The sequence below is a fragment of the Sarcophilus harrisii genome, chromosome 1, assembly GCF_902635505.1.
Source record: "Sarcophilus harrisii chromosome 1, mSarHar1.11, whole genome shotgun sequence".
NCBI classification, from domain to species: domain Eukaryota; kingdom Metazoa; phylum Chordata; class Mammalia; order Dasyuromorphia; family Dasyuridae; genus Sarcophilus; species Sarcophilus harrisii.
In genome coordinates, this window is record NC_045426.1 from 606,714,177 (window position 1) to 606,736,224 (window position 22,048).

General features: G+C 34.5%; 1 protein-coding gene across 3 annotated transcripts in view; it reads right to left on the bottom strand.

Annotated features, from left to right (window-relative positions):
- Window positions 1-9,483: 9,483 nt before the first annotated feature.
- MRPL13 (mitochondrial ribosomal protein L13) overlaps window positions 9,484-22,048 on the bottom strand; it is a 47,393-nt gene continuing 34,828 nt past the window's right edge. For 2 of the 3 annotated variants that reach the window (XM_003760344.4, XM_031947151.1), the window contains one exon: window positions 9,567-9,770. In XM_003760344.4, the coding sequence (XP_003760392.1) occupies window positions 9,749-9,770 (22 nt within the window). In that variant the 3' untranslated portion in view covers window positions 9,567-9,748. Of the gene's footprint in view, window positions 9,771-22,048 lie in introns of all 3 variants that reach the window. The other variant, XM_031947150.1, reaches the window with a different exon arrangement.

Sequence of the window (22,048 nt, forward strand, 5' to 3'; positions counted from 1 at the left end):
AAATATTTTTTAAAAATATCTTTTGGGGGGCAGCTAAGTGGCTCAGTAAATGGAGCACCAGCCCTGAAGTCAGGAGGATCTGAGTTCAAATCTGGCCTCAGACATTTAATACTTCCTAGCTGTGTGATCCTGGGCAAGTCACTTTACCCCAACTACCTCAGAGGGAAAAAACTCTTTTGGGATTCATGCCTAGTAATGGTATTGTTAGGTCAAAGGATATGCATGATTCTATAGTCTTTTGAGCATAGTTCATAGCTTTTTATATTTATCAATTAGGGAATGGCTCTTTTTAGAAAAAAAAAATTATCTCAGTTTCCTATACATTTGAGAAATGAAGCCTTTATCAGAAACACTTGCTTCAAAATTATTTTCCAAATTATTATTGCTAACTGTATTTTCCTGGTTTATTCTGTTTTCTCTCTTCTTTTATCCTGACCCTTCCCAAAAGTGTTTCTTCTGACTACCCCTTCCCCCCATGTTCCCTTATTTCTATCACTATCCCCTCTTCCCATATTCCTCTCTCCTCATTTCCTTCAGAGTAAGATAAATTTCTATATCCATATTGAATATGTATGTTATTTCTTCTGAGCCAATTCTGATGAGTAAAGTTCACTCACTATTCCTTCCTTCCCCCCTTTCCCTCCACCATAAAAGCTTTTTATTGCCTCTTTCATGACAGATAATTTGTCATTTCATCTATCCCTTTCCCATTTTCCCAGTACATTCCTCTCATCCCTTATTTTACTTTATTTTTTTGGATATCATCCCTTCATATTCAATTCATTCTTGGTCTATATATGCTCCACTGTTGATAGATAACTGTCATAATTATGAGAAAATTCTTATAAATTACAAATATCACCCTTTCATGTAGGAACATAAACAGATAAGTATTACTAAGTACCTTATGATTATCTTCTTATATTTCTTCTGAGTCCTATACTTGAAAATCAAGTTTTCTATTCAGCCCTGGTCTTTTCATCATGCTTAAAAGTCCTTTATTTCACTGAATGTCCACATTTTCCCCTGAAGAATTATACTATTTTCCTGGGTAGGTGATTCTTAGTTGTAAAATCTGTAGCAGGGTGGAACTCTGAAAAGGTGTACTTGAATCTAAGACAGCAGAGCACTTAAGGCTAAGTACCTCCTCAATGTGAGATAATTATTCTATAAACATATATTTAGATAATATGTTGATGTGATGGCTCTCCTCACTACTGGTGCTTGCTGAATGTGTGGTGGTGAGATAATTGGAGTCAAGGATTGGAGGGCTGAGGGAGAGGGTCAGAATCTCTCTGCCGAAGCACACTCAGAAGGGAAGACTTCAGTCTCCAGACTCCAGAGTCCAGGATCCATCTTTGATGAGCCATGTGATAGCTTGTCTGCCTCCTTCACTTCTCCTCCTAAAGCCCAAGGACTTTGTTTGATACTGACTCTGACTGATCCTGAGGCCCTCCAGAGAGCTAGCCCAGATATTATAAAGCTCCATTGTAATTTCAGTGAAGAAGTCCCTGTGATCCAGAAATAGGGTGAGTATTAAAATAGAGAAGCAGGAAAATTTGTTAAGGGCTAAACTAGTAATTTCCTTTTTCTAGGTGAAATGGGGCAGATGCTAGGAAAAGAGTCTCCCCCACCCTGAGGGAGGTTTACTTAAGGAAAACATACTTAAGTTAATAAAGAAACAAGATTTGCTTGTAACTTGGGAGCAGATTGGTAGACACTTAGAAACATTAGAATGTATGTCCCCTTGGTTCTTCAAGGAAGAAGAATTAGAGGAAATGGAAACTAGTAGGAGAACAACTAAGTGAATATTGCAATGATAATAGTCCTGATTCAGTTTCTAAGGAAACATTCTATAAAATATACAACATAATACAATTAGGCTTAAAGAATCCCACAAGTTCAAAAAAAAAGAGAAAAGTTTAAAGAAGAACAACTAGACAAGGAAGCATGAGGAGAAAGAAGAGGAGATGGAGAATAGTACTGACAAAATCGCTGAAAGGCATGGGGAGTTGAATGAACTTAAAGGGTGTGTTGATTCTCACTCTCACAACCTAACTTCACCTCTGCCTACACCTGAGCAGGGTCCTGATTCTCCCCCATCAACTTCACCTTCCTGGGTGGAGGAAGGAGGAGGAGTGGTAAGGGCAGTGATACCACCAGCACTACCCCCACATCAACCCTCCTCCCCCCCACTATGACTTGATTACAAAAGGCACTACTTAAAGCCCAAGAAGAAGGACAGAATACAGCTGATTTGAGAATAGAAACATACCCTGTGAGTGACTCTTCAGGTCAAGAAAAAAGAAAATGCACTCCTTTTAATATAAAAATTATCAAAGACCTGAAAAAGGCTTGCACTCTTTATGGATCTACATCATGTTATGTTAAGATGTTATTAGAGAATTTGGCTTTTGAAGTTTTAGCCCTAGGGATTGGAAATCTATATCAAGGACATATTTAGAACCTGGACAAAACTTGTTGTGGCTTTCTGAATATAGTGAACTCTGTAGGATACAAGCCTAACAAAATAGGCAATCTGGAGTTAATACACCAATGATCTGTGACTAACAGATGTAGGTCCTTATGCAGACACTTCAGCACAGATTAATTACCCTATAGCAGCATATGAGCAAATTGCTTCTGCTGCTATCAAAGCATGGGGCACCTTCCCAGGAAGGCAAGAGAAAAGAGGAAATCTTCACAAAAATAGCACAAGCTCCACTGATTTCATGGGACATCTGCAGACAGCTGTCATACGAACTATTGGTGACAATGTAGCAACAGAAATTATAATAAGACAACTTGCTAAAGAAAATGCTAATGAAGTTTGTAGAAGAATTATACTAGGACTGCGCAAGGATGCTTCTTTAGAGGTCATCATAAGATACTGTGCCACAGTGGTCACAAATACCTTCTACAGCCAGGCTATGATGAAGACTTCCCAAGATCCCAATATGGGAAGACAGGGTCCTTTTTGGTAAAGGACTTCCAGAGAGACTCGTCAATGCTGTTAATGTGGTAAAGTAGGGCATTTCAAAGCTCAATGTTGACATAAAGATAGAGTGAGAAAACAGGGTGGGAGAACAAGAACCCCATGTCCAAAATGCAAGAGAGGCTTCCATTGGGCATCAGAATATAGATTGATTCAGGGAAAAGGGATGTAGGACCTCAGGCAAAAAACACTTGGGGCATGATGGCAGCCAATGCTACATCCAGAGAGCTTTTAGAAGTTCAATACTCAGACATAATCAATCAGCCAGGAAGCAACCTGATGAGAGAAAGGGATTACAGCTGGGGAGAATAGAGTTGTATGCACCTGGGACTACTGAGATACCCCCTGGAGAGGTGAAATCTGTTCCTCTCCAACCTATGGACCCCTTGCCTCCAGGCACAATAGGCTTGACCATTTCATCTCCTGAGAGTACGTACAAAACAGTGTCCATCCATACACTGATATGGGAAACTGGGGAATGTGTGGATAATATCCTAGTCACTAATACAGGTAGACAATGTGTGACTTATCAACCAGGAGAAGTAGTAGCATCAGGTTTACTGATACAGACTCCTAATAAGCAATCTGGTGATAGTTGCCCAGATTCTGACTCCAAGCAACAGAATCCAGGAATATTCTGGACTGCAGCAGTTACAGCTGACCATCTTATGCTCACTATCTATATAAATGGCATATCATTAGAAGGATTGGTAGATACGGGGGAGATTGTACAGTCATTAGAGGTGCCAACTGGCCCAGTCAACCGGTCAAAGATTAAAGCAGACACCTACATGTTTGGCATAGGAGGATCAATAGCAGCTGAAGTTAGTGCTGCCCCTATGAGCTAGACATTTGAAGGTGAAAAAGGAGTTTTTACTCCTTTTGTAGTTGAAAAGATCCCCATCAATCTATGGGGAAGAGACATCTTACAACAGTTAGGATTACAAATGAGTACTTTGGCTTTTTAGGCAGGGCTGCTGTTGAAGGCCTGCCAATACTTTCACCTGTTCCTATCCAATGGAAAACTGATACACCAGTGTGGATAGAACAGTGGCCCTTAGGTAACAATAAAATTTAGGCCTTATTAGATATAGTATAGGAGCAACTTGACCAAGGACACTTACAACCTTCTCTGAGTCCTTGGAATTCCCCTGTATTTGTTGTAAGAAAGAAATCTGGAAAATGGAGGATGTTGGCTGATTTAAGAAAAGTAAATGAACAGATGGAAACTATGGGAATCTTCAGCCTGGACTTACATCTCCTACTTAATTACCTAGAGAATGCCCTCTTTGGGTTATAGACATTAAGGATTGCTTCTATTCTATCCCTCTAGATAAAGAGGATATGAAAAGATTTGCCTTTTCAGTAGCCTGTGTTAATTTAACTGAGCCTTATAAAAAATTTGAATGGACAGTTTTTTCAGAGGGAATGAAAAATAGCCCTCTATGTGTCAAATGTATGTTGCTGCTGCTCTTACTCCAATAAGGAAAGCATTTCCAAAAGTAATGTTATTACATTACATGGATGATATATTGGGGTGTACACCCGAGGAACAAATGTTAGAAGCATGTCTACAAAAGACCATAGAAACACTAAGGAACTACAAATTTCATATAGCTCCAGAAAAAATTCAAAGGCATACTTCTTTTCAATATTTAGGATATGAAGAATATCCTAAGGTGTTTATAGTACAAAAGCTTTCTTTAAGAACAGAGAAGTTGAACACTTTAAATGACTTTCAGAAATTGATAGGAGATATCCAATGGATGTGTCCAGTGTTAGGCTTTACTACTTATCTGTTATAACCATTATGTGACATTTTAAGGGGATACAGTTCTTTAAACTCATCATACCAGCTTACAAAAGAAGCTCAAAAGGCTCTGAGAGAAGTTGAACTGGCTTTATCCAATGTGGTTGAAAGAGTAACTCAAAAACCCTTGGAAATATCTGTTTTTTACTACACAAGATGCACCCACAGCAATCTTTTATCAAGGAGACAATGTGATAGAGTGAGTAAACCTCCCAGCACAACCAGAACAAAGCCTAACTCCTTACCCAGTGCTTGTGGCTAGAATTTTAGTAAAGACCATTAAGCAAGCAGTACAATTATCTGGGATGAGACCTGACAAGATATACACCTTTTATACCAATGCACAAATTAATGTATGATGTGAAACCATACCAGAATGGCAAATTTTATTGGTCATGGCTCCAATTTTACACACAGGTCTCCATTAAAGATAACCCGACTATTACTAAATTGGCAATGGATTCTTTTTTTTTTTTTTTTTTGAAATTATAGCTTTTTATTTACAAAGATACATGCATGGGTAATTTTTCAGCACTGACCCTTGCAAAACCTTCTGTTCAAACTTTTCCTCTCCTTCCCTCCACTCCCTCCCCGAGATGGCAGGTAGACCAATATATGGTAAATATGTCAAAGTATAAGTTAAATACAATATATGTATACATATCCATAGAGTTATTTTGCTGTACAAGAATCGGACTTTGAAATAAAGTAAAATTAACCTGAGAAGGAAATAAAAAATACAGATGGATAAAAACAGAGGGATTGGAAATGCTATGTAGTGGTTCGCACTCATTTTCCAGAGTTCTTTCTCTAGGTGTAGCTGATTCTCTTCATTATTGAACAAATGGAACTGATTTGGTTCATCTCATTGTTGAAGAGAGCCACATTCATCAGTATAATATTGTTGTTGAAGTATTTAATGATCTCTTTGTCCTGCTCATTTCACTCATCATCAGCTCATGTAAGTCTCTCCAGGCCTTTCTGAAATCTTCCTGCTGGTCATTTCTTACGAGCAATAATATTCCATAACATTCATATACTACAATTTTTTTTAGCCATTCTCCAATTGATGGGCATACATGATTTGTAACTATGCCAAAGTTATCAAACTGTGCATACCCTTTGATCCAGCAGTGTTTCTACTGGGCTTATATCCCAAAGAGATCATTAAGAAGGGAAAGGGACCTGTATGTGCACAAATGTTTGTGACACCCCTGTTTGTAGTGGCTAGAAACTGGAAAATGAGTGGATGCTCATCAGTTGGAGAATGGCTGAATAAATTGTGATATATGAATATTATGGAATATTATTGTTCTGTAAGAAATAACCAACAGGAAGATTTCAGAAAGGCCTGGAGAGACTTACATGAACTGATGCTGAGTGAAACGAGCAGGGCCAGGAGATCATTATATACTTCAACAATACTATATGATGATCAATTCTGATGGACCTGGCCATCCTCATCAATGTGATCAACCAAATCATTTCCAATGGAGCAGTAATGAACTGAACCAACTACACCCAGCGAAAGAACTCTGGGAGATGACTAAGAACCATTACATTGAATTCCCAATCCTCATATTTTTGCCCACCTGCATTTTTGATTTCCTTCACAGGCTAATTGTACAATATTTCAGAGTCTGATTCTTTTTGTACAGCAAAATACCGGTTTGGTCATGTATACTTATTGTGTATCTAATTTATATTTTAATACATTTAACATCTACTGGTCATCTTGCCAATTTGGGGGAGAGGGTGAGGGAAAGAGGGGAAAAATTGGAACAAAAGGTTTGGCAATTGTCAATGCTGTAAAATTACCCATGCATATAACTTGTAAATAAAAAAACTATTAATAATAAAAAAAAGTTCTAAAATAGTATTATTGTTAGATTTTTGTGTTTACTCCTTAGTATAAAGAACACTATTTCTTGTACTTAATAAATCTTTAGCATAAAATTATATTTTAAGAGTTCCAAGATCATTGGGAGGGAAGGTAATAGAAAATCATTCCTTCATTGAAGTAAAGGGATATACTAACACATCCCCTTCACAGTCAATGTTGTACCTATATAATATAATGAGTGCATAAGCATATGAGTTTATAACAGATGTTATTCTAGAAATTTATTATCTATGATTTTGCCAAAAAAGCAAGTTAGGTTTTCAAAATTTCCTCTACAAAGCCATTTTTCTTTCACTTTTTGAGATATACAGAAGATGCCAGGTGGATTATATTTTCTATAATTAGAAAAGTTGGTTTTGAGCTACTTTTGAATGATGACAAGTTCCTTGACATCAGTGTATAAAACTCCCGCCTTACAAGAGGATACAGGACTCTCTCCAAGCAGCTTCTTTTTGCAGGCATTTAATAGTTAATAACTTGGGAGTGGAAGGCAAGAGAATTGAAGCAGCTGAGTCTTGAAATAAAGGTTCACTTGAATTACAGAAATTTCTGGTGTTTTTTTTTTTTTTTTTTTTTTAAAGTTAGACATATAGGTTTCTTTCAGATACCTCATTTATATTGGATTGATGTGGAAAATTTGGTGTACCTCATCCTCAGCTGACAGATGAAAGTTGGCTGACAGGAGGAGTCACCCACTGTCTGCTTCCTCTGCAGACTTTTCTGGGCTGAACATTTCTTCGAAAAAGGTGAAATGCAGAGCAGCTGGGATACTGCAAAACTACTCAACGGTTGCTTTTTAAAGGTTTTGGATACAGCAGGAGGAATACCACTTTTTAGAGAACTGGCCATTTTAGTTGAAAAGCGTCCTTAATGCCTGTCTTGGAAAGATTATGTACTCTCTAAATTAGGAAAATGTTGCACTTCAGGCCAATTCAAACTCAGGACTGTGGAGACTGGCAGGAGAATCTTTTCCTGAGACTCAAGCTTTACAGCCTCTCCAAGAACTTGCTACCTGTTCCATGGGGAAACTTTAGGCTGGGAGAGAAAAGACTGGATGCTCACTGTCGATATTGGCAGGGTGCAGACGTACCTTCTTTTCCAGTTGGAGATGGGAAGCCAAACCATTCAATTGTTGACCTAAAGGCAGAAGTTAGTACAGTTTGCAGTAAATGCTAGCTTTAATTATGGCTTTTAGACCTGAGGCAGATGGAACCAGCAAGGAAACAACAGCCCTTACTCCAAGATGACAATATTACTTACCTGAATAACAGTTCAATCTTTCAACTTCCCTCAATCAAGTTGACTATGGGGATTTCTCTATTCTCCTTGAAAAATTCATTTCTTTATTAATCAATCATATTATATGAATAGCACTTAGGATGGTGATGTGTGTTCCCAGTGAATCTATTTCTTTTCATATATTTAAAAGTATTTAAAATTCTTTTTTGCTTTTACTTTTAAATTCACTTGGAATAAGGTATTCATTCCAAGAGAGATTCCCATTACTTATGAATCTTCCACTGGTTATATCTCAGCAAAAGACTTAATTAATTTGAATAGTATGAAGCTAGGCCTGGTGGTAAGTTCATGACTGATATTTACTATTAATTTATGAATTAGTGGCAAAAAGTGAGAGACTACTTTACTTCTTACCTGCCTTTTTCCATCTCTAATCTCTAAAAAATACAAAATCTTTGCCACATATTAGTAGTGTTTCCTTGGTCTCTTTGGAGAAGGGGTTAAATACGATGGAAGAAGTGTCTAAACAAACAACTAAGAGGAACTTCCAGTATCAGCTCACCATCTGCAAAAGCACCTAATAGACTCTAGTTGCTTAGGCTCTGTGAAGCCAAAAACTAGGGATTGTGAGACCACTCTGTGGTCTTTCTTTTCAAGAAGGGAACTGGAACTTGAGAGGGGGAGATTTTAACCTTGGTTCTTCTACTTATTGGAGGCAATTCGTTTAACTTCTTTATGCTTCAGGTTTTTTTTTTTTTTTCCCTGTAAAATAAGAATGAATAGACGTTCTCTTAAGATTTCTACTTCTAGCTTTAAATTTAAAGATTCTAAACCCCAAGTCATTTGGAACCTCTGTCTACCCTTAGTGCCTTTCTACATATTCAATGATAGTTTAAAGTGCTATAACAACAATAACAGTAGTAATAATAACAGGTAATATCTGTAGCGTGTTTTAAAGTTTACAAAGCACTTGACATGTATTATTTGATGCTCAAACCCTGTGAAGTATTATTCTGTGCCCATGTTACAGATTTACAGAAATTGAGGCTGAGAGTAAGTCACATAAGATTTGAGGTATAAATTGAATTCAAAGTCACCTTGCCTCTAATTCTAGTAACCCTCTATTCTTCATCCAAATTGTCATTATAAATAAAATGATCTAGTAAGCTACCATTAAGAGCAAGCCCTCCACCAGAGGGTCAAATTCTTCTTCCAGAATCTTGAGAGAAGGCCAACATGTGAGACTATAAAGAATGTAAACATTATTTCATTTGTTATGTGCAAAAATTTCCAAAACCAGTGGGAATGTGACTGTATGAGTACATACATGATATAATGACTCTATCCAACTTCTACTCAGACTAGGATGGCATGCACATTAACAGAGAGATGAGAATCATGATCTAGTGACAGAACCCTAAATATTTGGGTTGTGGATGATTGCAGGCAACAGTTTACATCTTTGTGGTGAAGAGTTGGGGGAGACTGCTAAAAAGTGAGAACTCGTGCTTCTTTCCTCATTAAAGGACAATCAGCAGCTGATCACAAGATTTTATTCTGAGCATTTTACATGGTTACTGAACAATCTGTACAATAAATTATTTTCTTGTATCTTCCTGTTTTATACTCTGATTATTTTGCCTATAAATCTTCTGCATCCATGTTTAATAGAACACTTTCTCCAAACAGTACGTGGATTCTCTTGATTTTTCAGGTTGGGAGAAAGTTTTCAAGGAAGAAATCAGAACTGTCAGAAGTCTCAAAGGTTTTTCTGTGTGTGTGTGTTTTAACATTCTCCCAATTACATCCGGAAATCCTCAGGTCTGAAAAACAAAAAGTCAAGAAAATACTTTATTTTTTTTTTCTGAAATCATGACTTTATTATTTTTCCTGTGAAAAGAAGTATATCATCAAAATATTAAGATGACAGTTTATACTCAACATTTATAAACAATACTCTCTAAACTTTTTTTTTTTTTGTTATAAAGAAACAAAACAAGCAGGCAATTTAGATGGCTAGTCTTGGAAACTGAATATACTTTATCTTCAATTACTGAAAAAAAATTTTTTAGGGGGGGGGGAGGGAAACTATATTTGCCTCATTTCATTAATGTATAGTCTCCAGTTACTCAGTTCTTCCTTGAAACCAGAAACCACTCATGGAAATATGAGTGATACAAGAATGAAGTAGATTTAATATAAATAATATTTTAAAGAGAATTTTAAATATTCATTTAAACAATTTTAAAGTGTATTTTCTTAACAGAATTTTATCAATATGATTAAACAAAAATTTTTTTGCTTATTTTTGCCTTTATAAAATAAACTGGAAGAAGTGAATTAGCAAAAAAAAAAAAAAAAAAAAAAAATTTTAATAGCTGCTTCACAGCACATTGCACATAAAAGGATTATAATAATATTGCAAAGAGCTTAAAACCCTTACAAAGATCTCTTACAGGATAAATTCTCATTGAACAAAGCCTCTATTTCTACAATTAAAAAGGAGGTGTATATTTAAATATATTCTACTGTTACACACATGGAATATAAAAGTATCAGTTCTTTGTTTATATGTGTATATGTATGAATGTAATTTTTATTTGTTTTCACATAAGATATTTCATGGGATAAGAAATCCCAGGGAAGAAACTCCTAATAATGAAAGGTCAGCAAATGCTCTGTAACTTTTAACACAGAGGCAGGACCTGAACTCAGGTCTGAATCTTCACTTACTGCACCATGCTTCTTCAGCTTCAAATAACCCACAAAAACAAACATGATTACATATATGTGTATATGAAAACAATTAGTCTGTTATATAAATAGCTATATGTAAATATTTAAATAGGTCTATGGGTTAAAGGTAGGCTAGGCTCACAGAGAACTGAAAAGGACCTCTGGGGCCATATAGAACAACTTCATATTTTATAGCTGAAGAAACCAAAGCTAAGTTAAATGACTTGCCCAAGATGAAAAAATAATACACAGTAGAGATGGAATCTGTTTTCTGACCTCTAAGCAAGAGCTTAGGAAAGACAACAAAGTATGGTAGATTAAACAACGACTGACTTGTCAGGTAACTAAAGCCAAACCTCAGCTGTCACCTTCATTTTATGAAGGGGTGTGTGTGTGTGTGTGTGTACACGAAGATATATAATGTGGAAGCACAAATGCCTAATGCATAAACATGTATATATGTTGTACCACAAACATCAAAACTCATGAATATTTTTTTCTGAATTAATTTATAAGAAATAAGTAAAATACATTTTGGAATGTAGTTTGAATAGCTGAAAAAGCGTTCTGCATTTTGAAGGTCACTTTAAAAAGTGAATGAACTATGTTTACCCCGAAACAGCTTATCTGGTCCATTTTAAATACTGACAGTGTTTTAATTTGTAGGACACTGTACAGCATAACTACAAAAACCACAGTTGGGTAGCAGAGTAAACATAAACTGTAGCAATTTAAATTTATTATTTAACACAAAGGAAAAAGGAGTAATCTGGGAAATAAGTCAAATATAGTGCAATATATTAACCACACATAATCATGACAAGAAAAATCACACAATTTTATCATTGTATTTTTAAAGTTTCTTTGTAAACATTAAACCCAGCTATCTATCCAAACTGTAGGATAGCAGCACTTGTTTCCTTCATAACTTGTGGTTTATCTAAAGCAATGTAACTAAAACAGTTAAGACAAGCTCCAGTGCAGTTAGAGAAACAAATAAACTCCCTTTCAGCTAGTTTAAATAATCAGAATGGGAACAAGACTGGGGGAAAAAAATCAATCAATCTCACTCAGCCTGTTCCCTCACACATCATTGCAACGTAGTAGAGTATGCATGGCAATCCAAAGACAGTTTCATAAATAGGAACAAAAGGACAAAAGAGTAGAAATAAATAAGACAATGCTGAATTATCTCATGAATTACAAGTATAATATGAAAGAAAGGTAGGAATCAAGACTAAACTCATGCTTGGGGCAAATGGAAGAAAAAAATATGTCTTAATGGAAAGAGGGTTAGACATATTCTGTTTGATGCCATAAGCAAGAATTAGGGACAAAACAGGGATATAGATTTTATTTCCTTTTTCCCCCTCTGTCAGCAATATTTTATTTTTTTTCTAATTACAATGTAAAGAAAATTTTCTACATTTATTTTTTCTAGATTTTGGGTTTCCAATTTTTTCTCTCCCTCCTTTCCCAAGACAGCAATATGATATAGATTATACATGTATAGCCATTTTAAACATATTTCCATATTTCTTATGTTATGAAAGAAAAATAAGAAAAGGAAAAAAAAAAAACGAGAAAAAAAAAAAAAGCAAACAAACAACAAAGAAGGTGAAAATAATATGCCTGAATCTGTATTCAGTCTCCATAGTTCTGCCTCTAGATGCAGATGGCATTTTGTATATATGGAATTGTCTTGGTTTGCCACATTACTGAGAAGAGATAAGTCTAATCACCGTTTATCATCACATAATCTTCTTGTTATTATGTACAATATTCTCCTGGTTCTGCTTACTTCCTTTAGCATCAGTTCATACAAATCTTTCCAGGCTTTTCTGAAATTAGCTTGTTAATATTTCTTATAGAATAATATTTCATTACATTCATAACCATAATTTATTCAGCCATTCCCCAATTGATGGGCATCCTTTTCATTTCCTTTTCCTTGCCATTACAAAAAGAGCTGCTACAAACATTTTTGCACATATAGGTCTTTTAGGAAAGCAGATTTCAGTCTGCCTTAGGATCAAATGATTTAGAGCTCTAAGAGACCTTCAAGATCACTTAGTCAAAAGCTAGAGATCTTTTCATTATGCTCCACCACCTTTATCACTTAAGAAAAAACTTGATAAATTAAAGCCGGGAAAAGGGAGGTCTGCCTCTAGTCACTAGTGGCTTATCACTGAACATCTTTAAGTGAAAGCCTGAATGGTCACATGAACAAAAACATACTGGACATGACACATGCTTTGGTTACACAATGGCTATTCTTAAGTGCCTTCAAAACAGATTTTTAAAATTAGTTTTTCATTTTTTCCAAGTCCTAAATGAAGAAATCACAACTCATAAGGGTGACTCTTTCCAAGTATTACAGTATCCAAAGTGGGAATGAACCCAGGTCCTATGACTTCTGATTCAGTGCTCTTTCCACTATACCACATTAGAAATAAAATATTCACATTAAATGAGGAAAGAGTTCCACTGTTTCAGTCAGACTACATCAGGAGTTTTATTCAGTTTGAGGTGCTACATTTTATAAAGGACTTTGTCAAAACTGGAATTTATCCAGCACAGAGTGACCAGAATATAAAAGGGTTTGGAGATTATATGAAGAGTACTATAATTGAGATAATTAGGGATACTTGGGCTAGATAAAGAAAAATCCCTTGGGCATAAGGAAAGCAGAAAATAATTTCCTTCTTCAAAGAACTAAAGAGTTGCTATTTTGAAGAATTACATTTATTCTATTGTAGATTAGAACTTAGATCAGTTTGGGAGTTAGCAGAATTACATATTGACTAAATATAATAAAACACTTGCTAAAAATAAGAGTTGTTCAAAAGTGGAATAGTCTGCCTTGTGAGACTGTGGATTCCTTCTTACTAGAAGCACTTAAGTAGAGTTTTGAGGATCACCTGCCAAAAATGAATTTCAAAAGGATCATGTATCTGATAGGAGAGTAGGCTAAATGATTTATGAAGTTACTTCCAATTTCACTATCCTTGCAGATGCTCAATAAGTATTGCTGAGATGATCAAAGTTGTAACATCTTTTGAGGGAAAAGAAAAAAGACTGAGTTGAGGTTTTTTGTTTTGTTTTGCATTTTGCTTTTAAAATATTACCTATTTGTCTTTCTGCCTTTTTTCTCCCAATTTCTCCTGGAAATTACTTCAATTGTTATTTGGATTAAAAAGTACATGTTTAAAACCAACGAAAATATTTACAAACTTAGCATGTTCTATGAATAATTATGACATTTTGAAGATGGTTTTGGGAGCTCCTTTCTTCCAATTTCAGAGAGATTCCATATGTTCTGGAATCAAGTAGATATATTTTATTGCCCGATAAAGGGATAAACTACCTTTTTGTTATATTTCCCACACCCCTTTTTAAATGCATGAACTATAAATTACTCAGTGTAGGTGTACATGTAACTTTTTGCAAATTTTTTAGCCCATCAAAATGTCAATTTTCACTTGGTCTCAGAGAGAGGAAATTTAAGATCATTAACCAGCAAAGATTAGATGAGTTGTTCCAAGTTTGTAAAACCTAGTATATTTACTGGGTTGAGGTAGCAAGTAATATATAAACCTCATCTTTAATTATAATAGTTTTTTTTTTTATTGTAAGTATGCTTTGCAAAAGATGAGAGAATTAATGAAAGAGGGACAGTTTTATGGGCAAAAATGTCAACTTCTTTTGCTATGTCACACTGAAATTTGTTATTTTATTTTCTGAAACAATAATCTCTATTCTTTATATAATACTTGGCATTAGGTCTATCTGCCGTGAAAGAAGATAGCTTTTGGAAAAGAATATTATCTATATTTCATGAGTAAAAACTTAATCAAAAAAAGTTGTTTGGATTTGCTCAACATTTAAGGTCACACCACTTTATGCAAAAATACAGATTCTTTCTGTGGTAAATACCACATCCATTACTATTAGTTTGGAAAGGAAGCAGGGTGGTGGTAGCTGGAGCTGGTAGAAAAGAGGGTGGCTGATTTCTTAAGATAAAGGAGAAATAAGCACACCTTTTCAAATACTACTCAGAAAGAAGAAATGAAAATTTTCTCAAAGACAGATGAGCAGAGTGAAAAGGTAATCATTTTTACAAAGGTTTTCACCTAATACTTTATATATGTCACTTGGCATTTCACATAACCTTTTTGATGTTTTTATTTGTCATTGGAAAGAGATGGGAAAAGATCCATTTGGTTTATGAATAAAATACAACTTTAATCTGTGTCACAGATGGCTGTCAGCAGAGCAAAAAAAAAAAAAAAAAAAAAAAAACACTTTAAATTGTTTGCCATATTAAGGTAATTTATTTTCCATATTAAAAAAAAGAAATAGAATTATGGTTGTAGATCTTTTAAAACTGGTAAAACAAAAATCCAAACCTATTAATATAATTTTATTCTTCCCATAAGTTATTTTTTTCCACTTCTGAATTAAATTACTAAGAATAAGGCTAATTATTCCAAGAAAAAAAAAATCAAATAACTGAATTTAAATATGGATAGGAAACTAATCTTAGAAACAATAAAAGGTCAGCTTGATTATGTTCCAATAATTTCCACTGTATGGAATTATTTAGTATAACCTTCCCTCTTTAAGTTTTTCCAGTAAATCTAGTGACACCACAAATTGCTGGAAAGAACTCAGGAAAGTGGGGTACAATCAGGATAGGGAAGTGGGTAGGAAGATGGGCACAGTATTCGTTTCCTTAAGGACAACTCTTGACTTCAGAAGAATACTAGAATATTGTCTTATTCAGGTCAACTTCACTGGAATGTGTTAACATTTTCTTATAGAATAGTAATATAACTTTCATTACTATTTGATTTAAACAATAAAAATAAACCTAAATTCCAGGCAAGATCAGTGAATATTACATCCAGGATAACACTTGTTCAGATCTTTCTCAAACACATAGAAGTCTGATATATCTCACAAATTGTGCTATTCAGTATGTGGACTGCTTGGTGAAACTGTGAAGCTCTTAGATCTATTTGTCTGCCCTTACTCCTTTCTCCTGATCAGCAGTCTTACATCTCTAATACTGTCTATTGGCCATCTTAACTTAAACTTAACATGTCCAAATCGGAGCTCATTATTTTTGTACCCAAACTTTCTTTTTCTTCCTAATTTTCCTGTTACTGTTTAAAGTATCATCATTATTCTCCCAGTCACCAAGACTAACAACTGAGGTGTTATCTTTGACTTCACTTTTTCTTATCCATGATAACCATTTTGTTGCCAAGAGCTCTTGTTTCTACTTTGTGACATCTCTCATACATGATCTCTTCTCTGACAATGCCAGTAGATTGGTGCAGACTCTCATCATCTCACATCTGGAATTGTCATTTAATTACTCAAAAGATAGTAGTCAAGTTTGTTACCATCCCTCGACCTCAAGAAGGTGATTGTCACATTGGATAAAAGTTAACATTTGCAAGTAACTGTTCTTTAAGATTTGTAAAGCATTTTAATTTCATTTACTAAGACTAATTCAGTAAGATAAATGCTAGTATCTCATTTTACAGATGAGCTTGGAAAATAAAGTGATTTAAACCCAGGATCACATGTATAGCATCTGAGATAGAATTCAAACCCCTGACTTCCTGATTCCAAAGCCAGGACTCTATTCATAATAATACACTACCAGACACATGTAAAGTATAAAATTCTGGGTACCACCTATCAGAGAAGAAATTAATAAGGAGGTGAGTGTTCAGTGGAGAATAATTCAAGGCTTAATATAGAAGAATGAAATTAGATTTTGCTGTATAGGATTCAAGTTATTAACTTTTCACTATTAAAATCATAGAATTATAGACTTAGATCAGGAAGTGAATTTAGAGATGAGGAACTGAGGTACCTCATAGTCTAATAAGTTCTAACTCATGTCCCTCATGGAAATGCCAGCTGGAAAATTGTGTGGTACTACCTTCCCACTTACTTATTAGATTGGATAACAGGTAGAAAAGGAAAATGACAAATGGGTGGAGGGGATGGGGAGAAAATGAGATATTAATGCATTTTTTCTGGCATAACATGACAAATATGAAAATTTTTAAAAAACTATTTTTAACTTTGATCTAGCAATACCATTAGTCAGTCTATCCAAAAAGAGATAAAAAACAAAAAGGAAAAGGATCTGTATATATAAAAGTATTTTTAGCAGCTCTTTTCTAGGAGCAAAGAATTGGAAATTGAGTGGATGCCCCTCAATTGGGGAATGGTTGAATAAGCTGCTATAATACTATTATGCTATAAGAAATGATGAGTAGGACATTCTCAGAAAAACTTGGACTTTCATGAACTGATGCAAAGGGAAATGTACTATGTACAAAATAAGAGCAATACTGTAAAATGATCAGCTGTGAACCACTTAAGTTATTCTCAGCAATATAATGATCAAGACAACCATCCCCAAAGAAAGAACTGATGGTATCTGAGTACAAACTGCAGCATAATTTTTTTTTTCACTTTATTTTTCTTGAGAGTTTTGTTTTTGGTCTGTTTTTGTTTTGCAACATGACTATTATGGAAATATTTTGGATGATTCACATGTATAACATATAAAATTGCTTGCCTTCTCAGTGGAGATGGGGAGGTTTGGAGAAACAGAAAGGGAAAGAATTTGGAACTCAAAGTTTAAAAATATATTAAAAACTGTTTTGTTTTACATATAATTGAGGAGAAAAACAAAATCCTAAATTAAAAAAAGGAATATCCTTTATGACTGGCACAAAACTATAGCAAATCTTATGGATGCTCAACTATCAGCTCTGTATTGAGAGTAGAAAAATAAAATAAATGATCTCCTTTAAGTATTCTATTAAATATCTTCTGAGACAAGCAAAACATGTTTCTGAAAGTGCAGATAGGAATCATTAATAAAGAGATTCCTTCTTCTGGATTTAAGTTAAACCAAAACTTTAAACTTGTTCATTTCTACTAATGCTTATTTAATTCGAGGTTCTAAACCTATTTCATGCCATGGACTCTTCTGATAGTTTGGTGACACCTATGGATCCCTTCTCAGGGGAATGTTTTTAAATGCACAAAACACAAAAGACTACTAAGGAAAGCAATTATATTGAAATATAATTATCAAAATGTTGAAAATATAACAAATTCACAGCTCTCAGGTTAAAAACACCTTCTTTCAAGCTATTTTCAGTTTGTTCAAAGACAATTCCAGAGCCTGTTTTTTTTTTTTGATTTTCCTTTTTGTTAGCCTCTCCTCTAACAGATTTGGCTGAAGGGACCCTCCAGGAAAATCATGGACAGTCAACCAGCTCCCATCTAGGCCAATGTACTACCTGGACACCTGCAAAAGATTTTTTTATCTGTCTTTGCTCTCACTTTTATAGTTTTTCCTTATAAGCTCCTGCTTTAAGCCATTCATCTTAGAACTAGGCATTTTCCATATTTGCCCCCATAAACCACCTTGTAGATAGGGACATTTTCACTCTAGTCTTTTGTATCTCTATTACCTGGTACAATGCTTAGTACAATGGGTATTTATTTAATGGATGACTGTCAATGGAATGGTTCATTGAACAATACATTTCTGAATTATGAGTAGGTGATATTTTTTAAAAATTTCTTTTACAAATGTTACTCTGTCCCATATATAATTTGAATTGATTGAAAATGGAAACTTTCCCTATGTCTGGTTTTTCCTAAGGAATCTATCCTGTAGAATTCTATAAAAAGGAAAAAAAAAAACCTGTTAAAAAGGATCCAAATGTTATTCTAATAAAGTTCTCATAATATAAAAATTTCCATTATATTAAGAGCCCCGTTACTATTTCCATTATTATTGAAGTTTTACAGAATGTACAATTATTTGATCATCTGAAAGCAATGATTTGGAACTACAATTTCCCTATGAAAATGGATAGTATTGCCTTTTTTACACTTTCTTTTAAGGAGGAAAAAAAAGAAAATCCAAATGTATCATTACTTGCACATACCAAATACATACATCTGCCTCATGATCCATAAGGAAATGTGATTAAGTCTCCTATAAATTCAGGTTTCTGAAGAATTTTTTAGACAACCAGAGCACTGCAGAGAACTACAGAAAGACTGCTATTCTAGAGCTCAAAACACTGAGTCCAAAATGACGGACACTTAAAAAGTTTTTTCCCAATGAATGGATTTTTCTAGGCTAACAAATCCTACTGTTTATGATATGTAGGTCCTTATCTTTTAAGGACAGAAGTCACATGAGATACGAAGCAAAAAATAAAAACAATCTCTGATTTGAAAGAGAAACTTTTTTTTTTGACTTTGCATATACATGTGTATGTGACTTCCTTTGCAATGGTTTAAAACACTGCAAATAAAATATTGATGGGAGTACTTAGTTGAGCACAGTAGTACTTGGTAATATGCAATTATAAAATTTTGATTAAAAAGTAGTAATCATTGGTTTTTTTTATAGCTTTTTATTAGATATATGCATGCTAATTTTTCAGCATTGACAATTGCCAAAACCTTTTGTTCCATATTTTCCTCTCCTTCCCCCCTTCCCCTCCCCCAGATGGCAGGTTGACCAATATATGTTAAATATGTTAAAGTATAAGTTAAATACAATATATGTATACATGTCCATACAGTTATTTTGCTGTACAAAAAGAATTGGACTTTGAAATAGTATACAATTAACCTGTGAAGGAAATAAAAAATGCAGGCAGACAAAAATAGAGGGATTGGGAATTCTATGAAGTGGTTCAAGTAGTAATCATGGTTACTCCAGATTTTTATTTTTCAAAAGAGGCAAACATTAAGTAATATTAACTTACTTTAGCTAAAATAAGTTTTACCCATACTTACAAAATAAAATTTCATAAAAACCGAACAATATGAAATCCTAGTTTATTAATGGCATACTTGAGCTACATTTGTTTTAATCATGCTTCCAAAAAATCACCATCAAATCTAACTTTATCCAGTCCCATTAAGTACATTTCAAAAAACTTAATTTTTGTTATACATGTGTATACATGTACACAAATGTATACATATTGAACCAGGCTAATTTAATTCAGCCTCTGAAATAATCATGACTCTAGAGACTAATGACTTGAATTTTATCTCTTCTGCTTTTGAAACATATACAAAAAAGATTTCCCCACATTTAAAATAACTAGTTAGTACTTAATTGAACTATAAACAGGGCAAATTGATGTCATAGCTAAGCCCCTCAATTCTTGAACTATAATGTAATGCATTTATCTATTCTAAATCAAGTTGCTCAAAGCTAAGATTTAAAAAAAATATATATATATATATATATATATATAATATACACATACATGTTATATATGGGTATATATACACGTTATACACATGTTACATATATACACGTTACACACACACGTCACACACATTTTATATATATAAATAAACCTTTCAGATGATACATTCTGGGCCTTTTTCATGTAGGATGACACTACTAACCACTTTCCTCTAAAACCTTTCCCCTCTTCCAAACTTTCATGTTTTCTTTAGTCTCATTCTTTCAGTCTCAGATATTCATAACATCAGTATTATCCTAAACTCTTTATTTCTCCACAGTCTATATATCCAATCAATTTCAAGCCTTGCCATTTTTATCTCCATAATATCACCAAGTATAAGCTCCAATCTTTCCATTCATACAACTACAACTTTAGTTCAAGCTCTCATCATTATTACAAAATTACTGGAAAAAAATCCCAACTAATCTTTTTGCCTCAAGACTCTCATCACTCCAATGCATCCTATACATATTTCTGTCAAAAGAATCTTCCTTAAGTGGTGATGCGACTTCCCTACCAATCAAGTTCAGTATTGTTTCTGGGATAAAATATAATTCCCCTCGCTTAGCTTTTATTTTAATTTTTAATTTTTTGGGTTTTTTTTACTGAGGCAATTGGGGTTAAGAGACTTACATACAGGGCCATACAGCTAGGAAGTGGTAAGTTAAGAAAGTCTGAGGCCAGATTTGAACTCAGGTCCTCCTAACTTCAGGGTTGGTGCTCTATCCACTATGCCACCTAGCTGCCCCCCTTGTTTAGCTTTTAAAGTCCTATACAATCTGGATTCCCCTCTGGCAATACGTGATTTAGTAATATTGACCTTTCCTCTTCCCCTCATATACAATACTTCAACTCCCATCTTTTTTTTTTTTTAATGTTGGCCACTCTACAAGCTAAGAATACATCCCTTCTTAACTCACAGAATCTCTCTTCCTTTAGAACATAGCTAAAGCACCAACTTTAGTTTGAAACCTTTTCTGATCTTGCCAAATGCTGGTGGTTGTACTTCCAAACTACAATGCGTTGAACTACTTTGTACATATTTCACTTCATATTTGTTACGTATATATTTTTATATACTTGTCTTTTTTATTAGAATGTAAATCCTTTTAAAGTAGGGCTTGTTTCATACTGTCCATGACCTAGCACAATGCCTAGCAAGCAGGAGGCTCTTAGTAAATATTTGCCGATTGATCATAGCATCATAGATTTGGATAGAATTTCAAAGAATTTCAGGTCATTTAGACCAAACCATTCATTTTACACAAGAGGAAAGTGAGGCTCCTGGCTCTCTCCCCCCAAATCATATAGGTAATAAGCATAAAAGGTAGAATCTGACTCCTAGTTCTATGACATGGGAGTCAATGACCCAGTTACACTGTTTCCCCTTATAATTATTCTTTAGCCAATCTTTTAAGACAGATTCATTTGCTACCTGGATGCTCACTAGGATTTCACTGCTCTTTTCAGAAATTCATCTTTTTGCAAGATCAAATCGATTCTGAATCACAACTCCTTAGTGGCCCCCTGACCCTTGGGCCCTTTCCTCTTTCTGACTGGAGAGGTTAGACATCAGAAAGTTCCTCCTAGTAGTAATGAACTGAACCAGCTACACCCAGCAAAAAAACTCTGGGAGATGACTAAAAACCATTACATTGAATTCCCAATCCCTATACTTTTGCCCACCTGCATTTTTGATTTCCTTCACAGGCTAATTGTACAATATTTCAGAGTCTGATTCTTTTTGTACAGCAAAATAACGGTTTGGTCATGTATACTTATTGTGTATCTAATTTATATTTTAATATATTTAACAGCTACTGGTCATCCTGTCATCTGGGGGAGGAGGTGGTGGGAAAGGGGAAAAATTGGAACAAGAGGTTTGGCAACTGTCAATGCTGTAAAGTTACCCATACATATAACCTGTAAATAAAAGGCTATTAAAAAAAAAAAAAAGTTCCTCCTAAACCCTCTATTTAAGAAGGGGGGCAAAGGGCAGACACCTTATCCCTTCCCATCACACTACAGGAACATCA